This window comes from Limanda limanda, chromosome 12, assembly GCF_963576545.1.
Source record: "Limanda limanda chromosome 12, fLimLim1.1, whole genome shotgun sequence".
In the NCBI taxonomy this organism is placed as follows: Eukaryota; Metazoa; Chordata; class Actinopteri; order Pleuronectiformes; family Pleuronectidae; genus Limanda; species Limanda limanda.
Genome location: NC_083647.1, coordinates 22,534,560 through 22,555,868, shown reverse-complemented (window position 1 = coordinate 22,555,868; position 21,309 = coordinate 22,534,560). Strand labels below are relative to the sequence as shown.

At 40.5% G+C, this 21,309-nt stretch overlaps 3 protein-coding genes across 6 annotated transcripts in view; 1 reads left to right on the top strand and 2 right to left on the bottom strand.

The window, feature by feature from the left end:
• pcnx1 (pecanex 1) overlaps nucleotides 1–8,088 on the bottom strand; it is a 36,766-nt gene extending 28,678 nt beyond the window's left edge. For all 3 annotated transcript variants that reach the window (XM_061083357.1, XM_061083358.1, XM_061083359.1), the window contains exons 1-5: nucleotides 7,802–8,088; nucleotides 5,370–5,584; nucleotides 2,583–2,688; nucleotides 894–930; nucleotides 93–149 (exon numbers count right to left, since the gene is read on the bottom strand). In XM_061083357.1, coding sequence (XP_060939340.1) covers nucleotides 93–149; nucleotides 894–930; nucleotides 2,583–2,688; nucleotides 5,370–5,584; nucleotides 7,802–7,954 — 568 coding nt within the window. In that variant the 5' untranslated portion in view covers nucleotides 7,955–8,088. The remainder of the gene's footprint in view (nucleotides 1–92; nucleotides 150–893; nucleotides 931–2,582; nucleotides 2,689–5,369; nucleotides 5,585–7,801) is intronic.
• Nucleotides 8,089–10,969: 2,881 nt separating this feature from the next.
• On the bottom strand, nucleotides 10,970–14,227 carry med6 (mediator complex subunit 6). Its single transcript, XM_061082863.1, has 8 exons — nucleotides 14,179–14,227; nucleotides 13,402–13,561; nucleotides 13,111–13,202; nucleotides 12,617–12,699; nucleotides 12,386–12,494; nucleotides 12,090–12,205; nucleotides 11,970–11,997; nucleotides 10,970–11,834 (listed from the first exon to the last, which is right to left on the bottom strand). The coding sequence occupies exons 1-8, from the start codon at nucleotides 14,198–14,200 to the stop codon at nucleotides 11,704–11,706; spliced, it is 741 nt and encodes a 246-aa protein (XP_060938846.1). The 5' UTR covers nucleotides 14,201–14,227; the 3' UTR covers nucleotides 10,970–11,703.
• Nucleotides 14,228–16,547: 2,320 nt separating this feature from the next.
• LOC133016062 (tetratricopeptide repeat protein 9A) lies at nucleotides 16,548–19,886 on the top strand. 2 transcript variants are annotated; one of them, XM_061083375.1, is made up of 4 exons: nucleotides 16,548–16,615; nucleotides 16,679–17,040; nucleotides 17,859–18,041; nucleotides 19,804–19,886. In XM_061083375.1, exons 1-4 carry the CDS (start codon nucleotides 16,548–16,550, stop codon nucleotides 19,884–19,886), a joined length of 696 nt encoding a protein of 231 aa, XP_060939358.1. The 2 variants fall into 2 exon arrangements, with proteins under 2 accessions (XP_060939358.1, XP_060939357.1); XM_061083374.1 differs by having other exon boundaries at nucleotides 16,548–17,040.
• The last annotated feature ends 1,423 nt before the right edge of the window (nucleotides 19,887–21,309 follow it).

Genomic DNA, 21,309 nt, shown 5'->3' with positions numbered 1-21,309 from the left:
GGACACAAAGAAATCAAACAGTACAGAGGGTGTTGAAATGCCACAAACACACAAAGGCTTTTTGCTTATATGTGAACGTCATGTGTGTTTACCATGGTCATGACTGCAGCTCTCAACAAGAGTCAAACTAATGTCATCTGAGGTCTTTCCTGCAAAGACAGAAAGAAAGCAATGAGGATAAAAAGGATAAAGACATATTGTAATATTCTAAAAGTATTAGTTGCGACAGGCGACTAAAGTTGTAAACCTGAAACAACCAGGGAGATGTTCTGAACAGATTCCTGGAATGAACAGATGACTGCACCAGATAACATTTGAGATGAGAAGAGGATAATTTATCCTCAAACCCTTCCCGAGTGGTCAGAGTGGTCACGCTACATTAGAGTTGGTGATGGACAGTCTGACTAGAAAAAGCTAAAGCCCAGCAGGGGCCTTGTCCCATTCTAGACCATTTCCTGTCATCACAACCACCAGCTAATTAGAAAACTCACTGAATTATTCAGATGACGCAGCCACTTCACTCTCACACTACAATGGACCCAAAGCAAAGCTACAAGTTCATTTATTGTCTTCTTCTCAGTGAGCTGCACTAATGAAGATTTCCTGGAGAACGACTCCCAAGCTGCATCTTTCAGTGTATTACTTGTTTTTCTCCCACAGTCAGCAGTGCCTGTCTAACGCTGCCTTATCTCAACTGTTGAGGTCACAGTAACGCTGAGTCAGACTACATCTCCTGGGCAGCAGGGTGATCATAGTCGAGGTTGTGTTGAAACCAAAAACAGAGAAGACATTGCACGGTTGTAAAGAAGACGTGGAACATGTCCCGACAGTGAAAAGAACTCTCACAGAAGTTCCACTGACACAGAGAGAACAGAGAGAGGGAGGATAGCTACCTTTGGCAACTGTTGCTCTTCCATGGTTAGACGCAATCTGAAATGGAATAAGGAAAAAAGACAAGACAAGTCATTGATCATTTGAATAAAAGTTGGTCTCGATGTCAAAAGAACATTTCTGAAGCTAAATGTTCCTGAAGGAAACTGACACGGTGAGTGATCTTCTGAGAAAACAGCTTCTCAACAGCCGGCGCCTCTTCACTGTCATCACAGGGGGAACGTTTTTTTGGCTTCCCTTCCTACTGAGCACAAAGCAGCTGAGCCGAGCAGGGTGGCTGATCAGCAACTCAAGGACACGCAGCTCCCATGAGGATTAAGGGGTTGAATATACCTCTCAGAATGAAATGGATAAATAACTTTGAATATATAAAGGAGAGAGTTGCTGACAGCAAACTATGTGAGGATCATACGTAATGAGAACAACCCCTACACATGCACACACACACACAAACAGCTCTTTCCACCATGGTCGAATTCAAATCATCTTAAACTTGGATTTTTACTCCTTGTGTTTGTCTTTGCTTGTGTAACAGGAAGCACCGACATGGAGAAGGTTTAAAAACTAGTCAGATCTCAGGCTGTGACGCTTGTTTGTGAGACAGATTGAAACCACTGCTCCCTGGAGCGTGTCACACTTGTTTACTGATCATTCCTCGTAACACAAGGAGAACAATGTTGTGAATAAACTAGTGGCACAAACAGATGTAGGTTTTAAATAATTCAGACGTAGTTCAGGTTGAGATGTATTATTATTTTCAAAAGCAGAAACATTAATTAGTCACGTAAAGTCAGTTTTATGTATAAAGCCCTAAAACCTTGAAGCCTGAACCAACATATTTTGATATCTTCCTCATGATAAATTACATAAATGATTATCATTCCATCAGCATTTGTTCGTCAGGCAACAGGATGATGCAAAAACTACACTGCAGAAAAGTTACTCATTGATGAAATGGAGCAAAACACAGAGTTAGAGATCTCTCAGGTTTGTAGAATATCAAGGGTCAAGGAGGTGATTAATGGGAAACACTGCGTTGACATGGCGAAAGGGCATCAACAGTATCAACAGGTGATAGAAATGGCCGAAAAAATGCAGCTAGTAACCATGAATGCTAACAATGTTAAAACATTTAAGAAGAATCAGCTTTGCAAAGGTGTCAAGAGAAAGTAAACGCACTTAGATAAGGATCGAACCAGAGGTTTAAGTCGAGTTAAACTGGATGTAGATGGTAACTGTTGTTTGTTTACAAGGACGTCCACAGGGAACCTCTGAGGTAACTTGTTACTTCCTTTATTAAATGTTGGCAGTAGAGAGAGACAGGAAGTGTAGGGAGAGGAGGGGAATGACACGAGGTAAATGGAAGTCGAACCAGAGACCAACGCCCATGTGATACAGGCCTTCACCGTTCAGCTATCAAGTCGCCACTGGTTCATTAAATATAGAGTCAATTTGGACACAAACAACACAGAAGCTGACTTTGTAGAAACAAGATTTACTGTTTGGTTAAATGGGCTTCATGCTGTATTTTATTCTAAATAAAAGAACGAGATTACTTGTATTATATTCAGGTATATTTACCTACTCTGTCTAAAAAAGAAGGATGGGGATGTGGTGGAGTCTCAATCTGGATCATATTATATTCAGCCCAGTTTAGTTTGCAGACTGCAGCAAACCACTGCTCTGCTTACCTGCTGGTTAGACTCCATCCCAATATAGGAGTTCCTGGAACTGCAGTCTACTGGCGGAGTCTCCTGCCTGATGAACTCGGCCATCTCGATACCCCCTCCAGGGTCCCTGGACACACACACACACACACACAAACACACACTTGTATTGGCAGCACAGACACAGTGCATCACTCCCTCAAATCTGAATTAATAAATGAATGGTCCAGAGCAACATGTTGCCTGATACTCTCAGGCCTGGTACGTGACATTTAACCTGCTTCCCTACATTCAGTCCCACTGAAGGAAAAACACATCATGAAACTTTATTAAACATACTTGTATTTTACATCCTTTATATGGAGATTTTAACTCAAGTGAAGGACCAAAAACAGACGTAAGCATCCATTTAGATTTTCTCCCCGAGCCTATATTTAGCCCGGACGTGCTTGTTTAACCAGTCGGTATGTTGAAACAAACGACTTGCCAGGGATTGTCTATAAATCATTTTCCTTTTGCCAAAAAACGTTTCGTAATGGATCAAACCACAACGCAAACGGCTCAGAGTAATGGATTACATCACGAAACTCAGATGAAAGGAGACTGGACAAATAGGACGAGAGGCAAAAAACACCTTGATCGACTTCGGCTGCAGTCGCCTGCTCTACTGTAAACTCAAACAACCTGGAATGTAACTCCAGATGTGTGGGCAACGCTGCTCACTGTGGTTGAGAGCGCTCATTTTTTTCTTGTTGCCTTTCCCCTCAGCGTCCTGCTAAGCGCTCCCGCTGGAATGTGTACATGAGTCACCTCTTCGAGTCCTGGGCAGTAAAACCAAACAACCTCACTGACTTTTGTTCCTTCTGAAAAAGAGTTTAACTATAAAAACAAAGAGAGAGAGAGGCTGGCATTCGGAGTTGGGGTACTGCCCTGTTTCAGACTTTTTGATATGCTACAGTACATGACATGTGAATCACTTTTTCAGCTTGTATCATTTATCATCAGATGTCAATGTTGAGATATTGTTTAGTTTGTTGAAACAGGAGCCAGCTGAGTCCTGCAAAGCAATGAGCACACTAAACATAACCATCATGCTAATGTTCTCATGAATTATCATTATTAAGGTATCATTAGGACATTCGCCTTCTACTTACGCGTCGTTTATGAAAAATGGGTCAAATTTTGAATAATGTATCTTTGTGCATTGAGAATATTTGAGGTTTCAAGACAAATCACTGAACAGAATTGTCCAATCAGAATATAAATATTTCTCTTTTAAAGTTTATTTTCACAAGCATTTCTAGCCGATGAATAACTCTAATGTGCACATTCCCCAATTAATAGACAATGAATAAACAATTTATATATTTACTCCATGCCAGTAATCCCAATTGCATCATCTGCTCTATAAAAAGGAAACTGTGCAAGAAAAAGGTCAAGCAAGTTGTGTCATGTAATTGTCTGAGCTCATATCAATGGGTCTACACACGCACTGGTACGGACACAGTTAACACACAGATAAAAGACAACAATAGCATCTTGGGCAGAGAGCACATCTACAACACAAAAGGAAATTTAATTTTTTTGTTGCGTTCTGGATCAATGTTTTGTGAGTGGGCTCAGTGTTTGTTTGTTTTTGTGCAAAAAAAAAGGAACGAGAGCAACACGATGTACATTCCTGCCGATGGTTTCCAGGAGGTGGGAACGCATCGTGAAGCACAGCAAGAGGCCGGCGAAGACTTTGTGGGAAAAGGAAAATTCATCTGTTAGTGCTCGAAGACACGCAGTTTGTGTTTAGGTGAGAAAGCCTGAATGTAAACAGTGCTTTTGTTTGCTTAAGAGAGAACAATCTACAGAGAACAGCTTTCAGTGTCGAAGGCCGACTGGGATCTTGTCTTCGTATTTTAAAACAATGCTCAACACCAACACTCATTTTACACATCAACCATATGAAATGTAAATAACTAAAATGCCTTCGACTACATGAAAAGTATGTTTACATGATCAAACCTGAGTAAAGCTGCTGTTACAGCTCCGCGTGACTTCTCACTTCCTGAAGCTTTTTAAAGCAACATATTGATTTTCCTTTCTGTCTCCTTGTTACATTTCACCACCGGACAACATGACCTTTGACCTCAGCTCCAGATTACACCTATAACCGACACGATTCCCCTCCGCGACCACGCTCCATGAGATCTCTGATCAGGAAGCTACACAGTCTTCTCGGAAAACCTCATCATCTCAGCAGCTGAGTCACACTCGTGATGAGATTTTTTGTCCCACGTCTCCAGATATCAGATGCACTACTCAATCAATCAATCAATCAATCAATCAAATTTTATTTGTATAGCCCATATTCACAAATCCCAATTCGTCTCATAGGGCTTTAACATGGTGTGACATCCTCTGTCCTTAACCCTCAACAAGAGTCAGGAAAAACTACTAAAAACCCTTTTAACAGGTAAAAATACGTAGAAACCTCAGAGACACATGTGAGGATCCGTTTCCCCATGACGGACAGAAGTGCAATAGATGTCAAGTGTAGGAAAACATCATCAAGATTAAAGTTTTTAGCAGCATCGATGAGGGTAAACATTTTTCAATACTATATGTGAAGCAGTCCTGCTGCAATCATAGTCTCTGGTCAGCAGCTAGCAAGATCACGATCCAGCATCAAGATGGGATCCACTATAGTCCACAGTCATTGTCCATTTTATAATAATAAAAAAATCATCAATATCGACTGACATGAACATTAAAGATCACTGAGCTGTGAATCAACCTGGTCTGTGAGACGGGACGTGAACTCACCCGGGGCCGTTGCTGTCCTCCCGGCGAGTGACGCCTCCATCGTTAGCCCCCTCAGTGCCGCCTCTGCTGCCCTGGCTCTCCTTGGCCTGGTGCTCCACCACCTCCCCCTCATCCAGGGCATGGTGGAGGCGGTAGTTCACCGTCTTCAGCAGCAGGAACATGGCAGCGATCACACCACAGTAGATTCCCACGATCACCATGGTCGGCGGCAGGGCCTGGGATGAGACAGAGAAGAGGAGGACATTTGTTTATATAGGATATTGTGGAGGGAAGAGATTGATGCGTTTATTAGGCTGTAAGTCATATTTAGAAATAGATTGCCTGGTGCCCCAGTTTCAAAAGGCCGTTCCTCTTACTCACTTCTTTATCCAAAATGACAACAGGTTGACAGATTAATGTCTCAGTGAAGGACGTTCTCTCACCGGGTTAGATTAATTGTTTTCCGAGGTGTGAATGTGAGAGGAAACAGTTGTGTGTTTCTGTGTGTTGGCCCTGGAACACACTGGCAGAAGGATTGACACCGGCAGTATAGCTAATGAATGGATGGCTACTTTTTTCAAGCAAGTATGATATCATCCTCTCAAAAGCTTGTATTCCTAATGGAGGGGTAGAATTCAAGATATGCACAGGATGGAACACTTGACTGCCCTATTACAACTGAAAACAGAGGTATTCAAAAACAACTGGTCTCCCATTGCTCTACACTTCCATTTGATATGAGCAACAAAAAAAAATAAATATATATATATATATATTGCTTCTGTTTTGTCTTTGTTTTACCTTTTAAGCAATGGACATCTGCAGGCCATCATCTCTCAGAATATTGTCTTGATGTAATGTTATGTGAGATGTACTGTGTTTGTGGACAATGTTTATGAGTAACTTAATTCTGATATGTCTGGATCCTGATGGAAACATGGACAGTTAACCCCTTTAACCTAAGACTTGTACCCGTGGCACCTCATTTAATGTTAAAAATGATGTACTGTATGACTGTATTCGATAAAAGGAAATAAAAAGAAGTTCCAAAAAAATCAAAAGCTTGTATTTGTCATTGTAAACTGAGTATTTGGCAGTTTTGGGGGAACTAAGACATTTCAAAAGCTTCACCATTAGCTCAGTTAATGTTTTAATGCTTCAAGGATTAAACAATTAATCACATGAATGAAGACAGTAGCCAGCAGATTAATTGATCACGAGTTAAATCTCTAACCGCTGCCCGGGTGTTCGCTGGAATCAAACCTGCAGCTTAACACATTATTGCACCAATTATTTCTGCTTTGCATCGGCCGTGTGAGACGTTCTGCATTCAGATTTCAGCCTCTCATATAGAAAAAGGTCCTCGGGCATCTGTGTGTCCCACAACAAGGTGTCTGAGCTGCTGCGTCTCTCTTGTCCTTGAGACCCCCCCCCCCCCTCCCTCCCTCCCCCCTGCATCTGTCTGCAGTTTTTTAAAACCTGTGGCTCGACATGGAACCACAGACCTGACCGACATCACATATTCCACTCCCGGAATAGAACGGAAACCACAAACCGATATGAAACATCTGACATCCTCCGAATATAGAAGGTGAGTAAAGTGCTGAGCAGAGGACGACGACAACATGAGGACATGAGGACAGAGGTGGCACATCTGTGGAGCACATCTGGATTTAGACAGCCGGGTCCACAGGTCACATGCAGAGGTGGACTGCGAGTGATCTGTGTGTGTGTGTCTGTCTCTGTGTGTGAAGACCTTTCCTGGCAGTTTAGAGGACAGAAGTAAACACACAGCTTCTCCTCTAGAGAGCAAACAAAAACACAAAAAGCCCCTCGTGATGAATGTAGTGAACAAACTTGGTTCCTCAGTGATGTCTTCAGTTCTTCACTTCCGTCCTCCCCCCCCTCCTGCAGCCAGCTGTGCTCCTGTAGACACATCTGGCTGCTTCCCTTTCTCAAAAACTGGTGAAAGCACAAATCACAAGTGACAGGAGCAAAACAAGAAGAACAACAACAGAGGAGAGGAGAGGTGGATGGTGGATGGGGGGGTGTGGGGGGAGGAAGAGAGAGAGAATTAACTCAGTGCCTCTGCTAATAGCCAGACGGATTTTTAACCGTAAACACGGGGAATCTCCACAAAAGAGCAATCGAGTTTGATGGATGGTGCACTTCTACAATAACAGCTGATTCGAGGGGGTTGGGGTTAGGGTTTGGGGGGGGGGGTTCCGCTGGAGAACCGGACCAGACCCGGGTTCTGTGGATGCTGTCTGTGTCTCATAGATCCGGTCCCGTTAGTTTACAGAGACGTTTAGAATCGCTCCAGATAATAGACAGAGACACAGGACCGTTAAGTCTCCGGTGGCAGGGGGGGTTGGGGGGGGGGGGGAGGACAAATAAAGACAGTTAACGACGACTACAAGGTAACGAAGCGATGGTGGAAGAGCCAGGCTCACCATGTACAGGGTGAAGGGGAAGCAGAGCAGGAACAGCCAGGTGTAGAGGTGCAGCGCGTTGACGAACGTGTTCTGGTCCGGGTCGTAGTACCACCCGCCGGTGACCGAAGCCCAGACCCCCTGCCGGAGGATCTGGAGGGTCTGCGAGCCCATGGTGGTTCGATGCCCGGGTTCCGAGGAGGACCGGCCCGGGGCTGACACGCTCGGCTAGCGGCCGGAGGAGCGGACAGACGCCGCTGAGCTCCTCCCGGACGCTGGCCTGAAAACCCCCTGTGCAGCCATCTTCTTCTTCTTCTCTGCAGCCAGCCAGCGTTCCAGTCCTCCAGCGAGGAGAGTGCTATCCCACCACGCCCTGCGAGAGGCCGCTTCTTCTTCGCGGCTCCGCTAAACGGTAGCAAGGAAGCGGCGAGAAAATAAAATACCAGCTATTACAACCATTTATTATTTTGGGGGGAAATGTGGAATTTGGTTTTGTAGAAAGAAGATATGATAAATATATAATACATTTGATATTTTTTTTGTAAAAAAAAAAGAAGATAAAACAATATGTTATCCAACCAAAAGACTGTTAAAACTTTGAATATCTTTCAATTCTACTGGATATGTATATGATTTATATGTATATTGCTTCTTGTTCTGTAAAATGAAGAAATAAAATATGATATTATAATACATCTTCTCTGAGCGACTGTTGTTTATTTCGGACATGTAAGGAAGCTGCGAGAAAATAAAATACCACCGATCATTTATTATTTTGGGGGAAATGTTGGAATTTGGTTTGTTGAAAGAAGATATGATAAACATATAATACATTTTATATTTTTTTGGGGGAAAAAAGAAGATTACAACAATATGTAATCCAACAAAAAGACTGTTAAAACTTTGAATTTCTTTCAATTCCACTGGATATGTATATGATTTATATGTATATTGTTTCTTGTTCTGTAAAATGAAAAAATAAAATATGATGATAATTTTTGTTTATTTCAGACGTGTAAACAACAAAAAGGAGACATTTTACCAACAGGAGAGAGAAAACAGTGTTGTTTACAATTAGTGATGAGAGAAATGTAATCAAACACATTTACATATTCGAAAAGGAGTGAGAAGAACTTATTTCATCTCAGTTATTAAAGGTTCATAGTGTAGAATTCAGTGACATTTAGTGTTGAAGTTTCATGTTACAGCTGAATACACCTCAAAAGGTGTTTATTGTCGAGTCTGAGCTATGGTAAAAAAAAACATGGCGGCCTCCATAGAGAGGACCCACTTCCGATGTAAATATACAGTATTTAAATACAAATCTATTATAACCATTTATTATTTTGGGGGAAATGTGGAATTTGGTTTGTTGAAAGAAGATATGATAAATTTATAATAAATTTGAAATTGTTTTTGGAAAAAAAGAAGATTACAACAATATGTAATCCAACCAAAAGACTGTTAAAACTTTGAATATCTTTCAATTCTACTGGATATGTATATGATTTATTTGTGTATTGTTTCTTGTTTTGTAAAATGAAAAAATAAAATATGATGACATAATACATCTTCTCTGAGCGACTGTTGTTTATTTCGGACACGTAAACAACAAAAATTAGACATTTTACCAACAAGAGAAATAAATAAACAGAAAACAGTGTTTCTTACGATAAGTGATGAGAGAAATATAATCAAACATGTTTACATATTCGAAAAGGAGTGAGAAGAACTTATTTCATCTCAGTTATTAAAGGTTCATACTGTAGAATTCAGTGACATCTAGTGTTGAAGTTTCATGTTGCACCTGTTTTGCCCTCAAAAGATGTTTAATTTGTAGAGTCTGAGCTATTGTAAAAAACATGGTGGCCCCCATAAAGAGGACCCACTTTCGATGTAAATAAACAGGATTTAAATACAAAGGTCCCATTCTAGGGTAAAGAAAACACCATTTCAGAAAATTTAGGTGAAACACTAGTTAAAACAACACTAGTATTATTTTATAATCAATTTCTGCCAGTGGATCCTTTTCACCTAAATCTTACACACTGAACCTTAATTAATGACCTTATACTTAACTTGATTCCTTTATCTATTAATACATGTTTTACCTGTGCTCCATATTGTATATTATGTGCAATAATATATGTAAATACATTAATTAATTATAAATTATAAAAATAAGACTATATATATATATTTGTACATATATACAAACTGATACACCTACATACGCAAAATCAAATCAACATAATTATGATATAAATTATATAAATAACAAATTTGCAGTTATTTATAGCAAAAAGGGAGGAAGATAAACTGTGTCTTTGACTCAAATATGATGCAAAGATGTGTGAAATAATGTGTTATTCGGTGATGAGACCAAATGTGACCAAATGTTGACACCTGCTGGTCAAAACTTCTCATTGTAAATGTTGGGAAACCATCGAGAGGTGGAGGAAAAACTCCCAAAATATATGAGAAAATCCAAAACAAACCAAACAAATCTGTGGTAATCTAAAATTCCATTGAAAGACATTAAAATAAGACAATCGATGTTCAAAACGGAGAAGGAATAGGTTAAAGTACCAGCAGTGGTTTGATGTGGAGCTCTTTTAAACTACCATTATATTCAGTTTTGGTAGTTTAATCCAGTGGTTCCCAACCTATGAAGGTCAGCAGATAGATTGTGAAATAGTCGAGGGAGCAGGATAGAACCAGAAACACATTCATCCTTTTGTTCTTGTGCTTCTGTGGTGAAATATTAGACAAATCGCAGTTTCTTTTTTGAAGCCTCCTCAGAGGTTTAGGGAGGAAATCACTTTGGTGGAGCTGAAAAAACGTTGGTGCCCTCTGAAACATGACATGGAACCCCAACTATAAATGGCAAGCCAAAAATCTTTTTATTGTGTATTTTATGCTAAAGTCATCTGTAACTGGTGAATTCGCCATTATGTAAACTTTACACATTTACAGCTGTCAAGCATCTATAGAGAAAAAGAACAAAACTTCAATCTGAAATGTGATGGAGTATAAATATTAAGTAACAGAAACAGAAATTAGTTTAAGTAGAAGTACCTTTAAATTGTACTTATACACAGTAGTTGGGAGTAATGTTACATTTCCTCAATGAAAATGATCACATTTGATTTGTGTACTCATGTACCAAAGTGGGATAAGAGCAGTGAATAAACGTAATGCTTTTATTTCCATCTGCAAACAGAGTAATGAGGTGTCATAAAGAGTCAGAGGTAGATGTTCGTCATCATGGGTCATAACATGAAAAACTGATCAAACAAATTACTTTTCATCAATTAAACACACAAGGATACAAGGGCTGATTCATTTTAATACAAAAACACAAGAAAGTAGAATATTTCTCTCAAGAACAGATGAAAGGGTTTGCAATTAAAGAGGCGCCGGGTTTAAGGAGCTTTTTGTCTTTCAGATGAGCTGATGCATCGTGACACATCTCGCTGGGAAGCAGAAAATGGAATTAAACTGTTCTCTGAAGTCACTACAACAGAAACATTAAGCTGATGTCAGCAGTAAACTGACACCGATGATATCAGCTTATCGTATAATAAAACCTCCTCCACTGTGAAACGCCTGCTGACATCAAACAGTACACCCCCTGTTCGTAGTGCAGCTGCCTGAATGCTCTGTGACGTCAAACCTATCAAGTATACGGGACTAAGGTTACCGTGTAAAAGTAGTCCTGGCACCGAGGGAAGCAACTGACACTTTTTTTGTGTGCCAGTTCTTTCTCAGTATGCTGTAAACTGATCAAACGAGCGAAGTGGTAAACCATCGTCCGGTTTCGAAAGGGAACAGAAATAATCGTTATCATTTTTTTGAGCTTGCGCTATCGGACGTTTCACTGCATCGCTCCGTCTTCACGCAGTACGATGATGGTGGAGCCGTCACTGGAGCCTTGCTCTCTTCTCGGGAGGAGGTTTGCTCGGTGGAGCTGTGGCGGAGGACTTTGTGGCCGGTTCCCTCTCCTCTTGTTTTACAGTTTCTGCAGGAGGTTCAGGCTCCTTTTTCACCTCAACTGCAACATAACAACACACCTTTATGGGAAAAATCGTGGAATTTGTGGATACTGGACTTCAATCTCGCCTACATCTACGATAAAACCTTAAACAAGCATTGAAGTATACACATTATAATGACTTTAGGATCATACCTGGAATTGGCTTCTCGCCAGGCTTAGGCTGAAATTACAGAAAGGAAACCAAATTATTACCTGGATCCCATCACATTATGATTAATGATCAACAGCTGTTTTGAGATAGTGTAACTGTACCTGGTAAAATGTTGGTGGGAATTTTGACCTGAGGTCCAAAAGGAGTGTGTCTACTCGGTGCCTCTGAAACAATGAACTCTGTTCCTCCTTCTTCTTTGACTTGGGTTTGTTTTTTTCTGTAATAAAGCATTTTGTCAATCAAAGCTTGGAACAAGTCATCATTGCAAAATTACAACTAGTGTCATCAGAGCGTCGTCATAGCTCTGGATTCAATCTGTGGTAGAATCTATTCCACTGTCAGTAGGATAACCTCAAAGATGTAAAAACTAAAAATAGTTTTAATGGTGAAACTTCACCTCGTTCCTCCTGGTCCTTAAAGTGCCACCAGTATCCTTTGGACGGGTGGTAGCGGCAATATGACATGGCTTCATCAAACGCTGACTGGATTCCATGGACTGCAGACAACTAAAATAAATACAATTCATGTCAATCACAGTAAAACCACAATCGATCCCACACACACACACCAGTATCCTCTCCTTCACTCTTCCAAGGTTACTTTATATGATCATTTTATAAACCCTCACCGCTCTGGAGCTGATCACTGTTCCCAGGTCTGGGGCCTGATACACCACTCCGGCTATGATGTAGTAGTCAGAGAAAGGTATCACTGGAGGAGGAAAACATACAGTAGGGGAGGATGTTAGATCTTTCACCAGAACATTTGTTCATTTTGCTGTCAGGCATGAATGAAGAATCACAAATCTATCACTGGCATTAATTAAAACCAAAATAGCAGTTCTAAATGTTAACTCTTCCAGATATTAAAGACCTAAAAGAACTGATGTCTGAGTCGAATCATGGATTTTGAGAATCGTTCCAATCATAGTCCAGACACAGTATTTTGTTAACAGTGACCTCATTCATGTCGATGGATATTTATAGAAAGGACTAATTTGTTCAGTTACTGTTAAGTTTCATATTTTCTTCTTTTAGGTGTCGTGCCCGTTGTCCACTGACTCATCTACTTGCCACAGTTTAATTCTTCATTTCCACTTTAATCCGATGCTACACTGCTCACCTTGTGTTGGCGACTGCCTCTGCTGTTTGCGGATTATGTAAAGAATTGGCTCCTGAGCGTGAAGAAGGATGTACTCCACTCCGACCATCTGACTGAAAACATCAGAAACAATATTATTTGCTCTTAGTTTCTCAAAAGTCACATTACAACTCTGCAGTTATGTATTGAATACGTATTTTTGTAACTTTATCAGCAGCTGTTTGCTATAAACACACACAGTACTCACAGATTAACCCCTTTACTACTTGTTGTTTTATTTGTATTTATGACACTTGTGAAAGATGAACTTACTTAAGATGTTCCAGAGTGAGACGCTGCATCTTCACGACCTCGTTGTTGCAGGTTCGGTCGTAGAAGGGGTTGCTCCTCTCAGAGAAATAGTCCAGCACATTGCCCGGGTTGAGAATGGGCACCCAGCCGCTGTCCACCCAGGAGATCCCCAGGAGGTTGTCTACAAAACAGAACCACAAAGTTAATGTGATGATCTGGACTCGAGGAAGTTCAGTTTGTACATCATCATCATTACAGCCTGCAATTAGAAGCTATGACTGAGTTTTAGGAATCATGATTAAAAACTAGCTTAGTAAAGGGTTTAACGAACATCCACAGTTTATTTAGCTTGTTTTGATATTAGTGGTTATTGATTTATTTATGTGTTATGTAAATGTTTGTAAATAAAATGTGAATAAGTGTTGAGTGGTTTTCTCTCTGTACACCTCGGACTAGCCACCACTGACGACTAGTTAACCATCAGTTAGTACCAACTACCCAACAATGACAGAACCAGACAGGTCAGTATGAATGAAATGACTCTGTATTAAATAATTTTGTTTGTAAAACCAACGGAGCTGTCAGCGACTGTAAAGTTAAATGAATCAAAGATGCTAATCGTGGCTAAAGTTAGCTTCTAGCTTAGCACTCACTTTGAAAGCTACCGACGGAGGATTTATAACAGTTTTATCTAAAGGTTTCAAATATAGCACGTAACATATTAACTTGTTAAATATTATAACGTGAGAAAAACGGTCACATTAATCCTAACAAACACTATAAGTCAGATTTCTCTACCTCTGAAATCCACCGCCGACATGATGAAAACAAAGCGTCTCACGAAGATGACGTCCTCATGCTCCTGCTTTAGGTCGCCGCTTGATGACGTAGACTTAATGGCGAATAAAAGTCTATAAATCCAAGTAGAAAAGACACAAGGAAGACTTGTTTATTACTTTACAGGTAGACTTAACTCAAGCTCTGACCATTAACAAAAATAATTTATAATAAATACAAATTAAATATTATTCTTTATAAAAAGAATAATAAATATAATACAATATTTATTGTATTCATATCATTGTTTTTTTAAGTTGAGAAATTTAGTTGAATAAAGTATTTTGAATGAGGGCCATAGGTAAATTTAATAGACCAATTATATTTTCATTATCTATGTATGTATTTTCTTAATTGGCTGATTAATTAAGAAAACAGATATTAGTCAATAATTAATATATTCATTCGTTGCAGCTCTGTTTAAAATAGTTATGATTTATCTGCACCTCATGTAACATTTGAACTGTGTGTACAAGAATTAACCAGTACTAATGTTATGATATTAACAATAGTATTATACTCCAGGGAACATTTTTCCATTGAATACTTTAGTCACTGATTAAACAAGTGTGCCTTTGTTTTTTTTTTTGTTTTTTTTTTTCAGATGTGTTTATTGGATTTTCTTTCTTTTTTTTTCCTTTCAAGGAAGAGCAAGTTACAAATTCAGTAAATTTAAGAAACAAGCAACCACACAAAATAATACAAATCAAAATGAAATAAAAAAAATAAAAAATAAATACATATATAAATACAAATATATGTAAAAAAAATATGTTTTTTTACATATATTTGAATGCAGTATTTTTACATTTAATGAACATCTTCATTTTGCTATTTGTACTTTTACTGAAGTAAATGGTCTCCATACCTCTAACTATTCTCACCACGTACATTTTGATTCACAATCGCCTCGGCCCTCGCCTAAATCAAGTGGTAATATTTCCACCTAATTTGGAAATATCATTTATTTCATAGATTTCATTAAACTGAATTGTAATAAAGAAATGTTTTATGTTAGCATGTGGGCATCTTTCCTGACAGCAAATCTCTATCTGGAACCCAATGAAATGACGCGGCATTATACAACCAGTCACATTTAATAGCCCTCATGCTCCGTGGTCTTTTATTTTTGAGCAGCATTTGCTCCAGAGCGCTGACATTCCCGAGACACACCCAGACAGCTGAGGTCACTGCCCTGCGAGTGTGACAGGACAGATGGATCTGAGCTCGCTGGGTAAACAAGCTCACACACATTCAGCCATGTTGATAAAACAAGAGTCAAAATGAGGAGCTGTCGTGTCAGAGCAAAGTGGGCGACCTGAGTCATCACCTGGCTGCCTCCCCCCCGACCCCGGACTAGTACTGACTGGTCCCAACATTATGATCCTGCCCACACGTGAATGACATCATGCTGCATTAGAGGCTACATCATAAGTGTGACTGTTGTGGCTCAGCAGTCAACAAGGAAGACATGATCTCCATTCATCTAAATGGAGGTAGATATAGATAGATAGATAGATAGATAGATAGATAGATAGATAGATAGATAGATAGATAGATAGATAGATAGATAGATAGATAGATAGATAGATAGATGGATAGATGGATAGATGGATAGATGGATAGATAGATAGATAGATAGATAGATAGATAGATAGATAGATAGATAGATAGATAGATAGATAGATAGATAGATAGATAGATAGATAGATAGGATTAATATATAGGTGGATAGATAGATAGGTAGGCAGGTACACAGACAGACAATCAGATTGATAGATAGATAGATAGATAGATAGATAGATAGATAGATAGATAGATAGATAGATAGATAGATAGATAGATAGATAGATAGATAGATAGATAGATAGATAGATAGATAGATAGATAGATAGATAGATAGATAGATAGATAGATAGATAGATAGATAGATAACAACTAAGACTGTTTTTAATAATGATGAAATACAAGTATAACGGACTACAATAGAGACAACATAAAATATATTGAGATATTGAGGCAGGACTATTTTCTCTGGGGAAAATCCCCCAAAAAATGGATCCCTGAAAATAAAAATCAAAGCAAGCCTTTCACATGGAACAGCGTGTGCAGACCGGACGATGAGATAATCTCCAAATAAACAGATAATTAAATCTCGACTGTCCTCTTCCTGGTGGACGAGCGACGTCTGCGCGGGTATCGACCAATCGGCGCGTCACAGGCACAAATACGAGAAGAGGCTCCAGCAGAGGAGACGGAGCTGCGACACCAGAGGATGCAGTGAAGCAGCTAGATCACACCTCGGGTTATAACACAGTAATAACGTCGAAATGAGCGTGATCCCGGCCGGGCACGACGGAAGGATGGAGGGCGGCGGCGGCTCCCCGAGGCTCCAGCCGCAGCCTCCCAGCAGCACCAGCACCTCCACCAGCACCTCCACCAGCAGCTCCACCAGCAGCAGCAGCAGCAGCCGGAGCAAAGATGCCAGACACCAGCAGCAGCAGCTCCAGCAGAGGCACCACGGGGGGTCGATGTGGAAGCAGCCGTCTCACAACGAGCCCTCGGACGTCGTGAGACGCGCTCTGGACTTCAAGTGCCAGGGCACCCAGTGCTACAAGGATAAGAAGTACCGGGATGCGATCGGCAAGTACCACCGTGCCCTGCTGGAGATCAAGGGGCTGTGCAGGGTGCTGGGAGACCCGGACCCCGGCATCAAGCCGCCGTCCCCTCTGCTGCCCACCTTCAGCAAGTCCAGCACCCTGACGGACGAGCAGAAGGGGGCCATGGAGAACGCAGAGCTGGAGTGTTACAACAGCCTGGCCGGTGAGGTGCCACAGATACACACACACACACACACATACACACACACACACACACACACACACACACACACACACACACACACACACACATACACACACACTCACACACACATTGATATAACACATTCCCTAGCCCCTTACCCTAATCTTAACCATCACAACTAATAAAAACAGCCAAAATGTCCTCACGATGATGGTAATGAACCAAAATTGGCCCTAATAACTATAGATAAACATGCACACACACACACACACACACACACACACACACACACACACACACACACACACACACACACACACACACACACACACACTCACACACACACATATTGACATAATACATTCTCTAGCCCCTTACCCTAATCTTAACCATCCCCAACTGACTGCTAACCCTAACCCTAAAATAAAAACAGCCACAATGTCCTCACAATGATTGTATTGAACCAAAATTGCCCCTCATAACAATAGATAGACATGCACACACACATACAAATACACACACACACACCACAGAAGTTATATAGGGATACTCCAGAGCTCATGCATTATTCATAAAGAGCATGAGTCATTCGTAGGCTTACTCCACCGTCCCCCTTTCTTTTTGAATATCCACTATTATTATTCATATCACCTATTATCTATCACCTCCATTTAGATGAATGGAGATCAAATGTCAAATGAACCATTGTTAGTTATTTATTATTTTGTTTTTATGCCCGACAAGACAAAAACATCAGTAATTCTGCTGTATAATTGTATTCCAAACATGCAGTGTTATCAGTGTCTTTGCTGTATTGTCTTCCCCTCTTTCCACAGCCTGTCTTTTGCAAATGGAGCTGGTGAACTACGAGCGAGTGAAAGAATACTGTTTGAAAGTGCTTTACAAGGAAGGGAAGAACTTCAAGGCTCTCTACCGCTCCGGAGTGGCCTACTACCACCTGGGAGACTTCCAGAAGGCCCTGTACTACCTGAAGGAGTCACACAATCAGGAGCCATCAGGTCAGGACCCAGAGCTGCTGTGTGGAAATAGTCCCCACACTGCACTGATTGTTATCTTCCATGGCAAACATGCACAACTGTAATCCAGGGGCTCCAGATGTTCCTATGTCAAGGACACTCAGATAATAGCAGGATTAAAACGTGAAAAACAGGCAATGTAGTAGGTGTTGAAATATTTCAGTCTGGACCAAAGCAGTTGATCAGCCAATCACCATAGTGTCAGACCTTGAATTCCCATTAATCTGGTTTGTGGATAGTGAGATGAACGAGCTGCAATAAACAGAAAGACTGCACCAGATTTGGATTCTGCAGCAGATTAAAGGTCCAGTGTGTAAGATTTAGATGAAAATGATGTTTAGGCAGAAGTAAAATACAATATAATCCTAGTGATGTTGTCTAAATTTGTTTCATCTTGTGTGTTTCATCTACATTTTACGAATTGTTTGCTTTACCCTATAATGGGACCTTTATATAAAAGACATTATATTTACATCAGGAGCGGGTCCTCTCTACGGAGGCAGCCATGTTTTTTACATTAATTTGAACTAGTCACACTAAACAACTTTTGAGTTTTTTCATGACAACTGAAGTTCTCCACAGGTTCTTTTACATGTTTAGAAGGGAAGGGTGAGGTGAGGGGTATTCAGCTGCAACGTGAAACCTCACCACTAGATGTCACTAGATTCTACACACTGAACCTTTAATGTCCACACCTTAACCAAAAGAAATTGATTACAGCCGGGAAGGTGCGTTGCTGACCTCCCTGAAGCAAGTTTGTACACAAAGGCTAAGTGAGGCAGGTAAAGAGCTCAGGTGCAGGTCTGCTGATTCAACTGCGACATTGTATAAAGGCCTGAAGGAAAGAGACACATATGCTGGGAAGCTTATCAGGGGATTGGGAACAGTGGAAAAGCTGCGTGGAACAATCAGGGAACTGGTGATGGAGAGAAACACTGAGGACTACTGCAGGACAACCAGGCAAAAAACAGGCAATGCAGAAAAATATAAAAAGTTATTTTAGACCATGATATTACATTTAACATATTGAATTTGATAGCTTCTTGTTCTGCTGTAACATCTGGAGAGTGATAATAAATCAATTAGGAACCGCTCAGGGGCCCTAATGTTTCATTCTGGGAATCACAGTGATGAAGCACCCAATTTAACGATGTTTGTCACTTTGATTGTGTTACTTTACAGCGATTTAAATAACAAAGTTTGTGATGTGGTCTCTTTTTACAAGTACTTCAGGGCATGCAAGTCCTTCTGGAGGATCAATGATAGACTCTTTATTTAGAGAGATGGAGAAGGACTTATTGACATAAATCTTCAAGTGTGAAGGTTGAATTAATTGTCTTGGGAAAACGATAAATTATTTCATACTCAAACTCTTACTCAAGGCGTTGGGCCCCTTCTCTAGCTCAGAACTTCAGTTGGTTCATATCTTTGCAAGTGCTTTGCTGGTGTCGTTAAAATGTCCAGTAACTGCATATTTGTTAATGTTTCATCCAATTGATAATGTGATTGCTTTCCAGTGTTGGTTCTAAAAGACCATTTCACACAGGATGAGCTACAATGCACGAGGATCCATGTCCAGCCGATAAACATGTTTGGTTTTTGCAGTTTCCAAAGCTTATTTCCTACATATCCACTCTTAGCACGTCATTCTAAGTTCTGTTTAGGATTTACGACCATATTGGTGCAACATTTCCTCTGTGAGCAGGAAATAAACCTGACCTTTTTCCTGTCTTTGTTTTTCCAGACACCAATGCCATCCGCTACATCCAGCTGACAGAGATGAAGATTCGCCGAAGCGCCCAAAGGGAAAAGAAAGAGGCCACATAAGCACTCGCTGTCTGATGGCTTCTCAGCCATCGTGCATTTAAAGCCCGACTGTGTGCCACCCAGACCTTGCACACCAACAGTCAGAGCTCTGGCTGTGAAGCGGTGTTATGTTTGCTTTTGCTTTGCACAGCATCCGGTTGCCAGTTTTGTGATTGAACTTCACCAATGTGTGCTTGAAGCATTTCAAAAAACAAAAAAAATTGTACCAGATATTTAGTTTTTGTCTCCACACCGCCAAACTACAGTGGCCGAGAGAGCTCAGCACACTGCGAATTAATAAAACACATGCAAACAGAAACAACACTTGCAAATTAAGAGTGCAAATAGAGGAACGAGCTGCAAAAAGTCATAACACATGAAAATACAGAAACGCCCTGCAAGTAGCGAGAGTGACACTGGAACATTTTCCAGGGAACCCTTAAAATGCTACAAACTTTTTGAAGACTTTTCTTGTTTTCTTAACTTGCACGTGTTGTGTCTATTTGCCTTCTTCATCCGCAGTGTGTTGAGCTTCCTCGGCCAACGCACCAAATGGATCTAGAATGAATCCATCCAGATTATGTTTTAACCATTACAAACTGATGCACTGCCAGTCCAAACATTGCACATACAGGCCAACACTTGTGATAGAGACAGGAGCAGCACGGCCTATGGGGGGGGGGGGGGGGGGGGATCCAGCAGGTCTGTGGGCGAGAACTGTAAATTAGCACCTGCCTTCGCACAAGATGTCTTTCGAATGGCACAGAGTTAGTGAGCAACAACCACTGCCGCCTCTGTCACCGTACTTTGATTTTGAAAATATTATAAAGATCAAGATTTTTTTTGATACTTAGAATATATCCTAAGAAATGGTGCTTTCACAAAGTAGGTTTTTAACATGAAATGCATTGGTTTAGACATCAGGAGCACACGGTTGCTAATTGCAGTACGAACTTGAAGAGACATATCACAAAATGTAAATAGGCTACTTGATAGAAATCACAAGACAATATTATGGAGAGGTCAGCTAGTTGTGTTTATTAATGCCAAAACGAAGCACTTCATTCACAGCATTTACTGTACCAAGAAATACTGTATGTTTACTGTAAAGGTATGTGTGTAATAAATGTGTTTATTGATTGATTTGTGTGGTGCTGAAGCTTCATTAGGGCCCGAGCACCTACGGTGGAAGGCCCTATTGTATTTCATAGGATTTGAATTTCCCTTTTGGGCTTTTTCAAGGCCTAGACAGGCTCAAATTCTTACCAAAGTTTGCAGGAAATTCAAAACCCTAAAAAGTAATTGTATTCTTGAGTAATTTGAAATGGGCGTGGCAAAATGGCTCAAAGAGCCATCTAAGGAAAAGCACCTCAGTTTAGCTTTCACCGATCTTCACAAAAATTGTAGCCCAGGTGTATCATGACTAGACAAAAAAAAAGTCTAG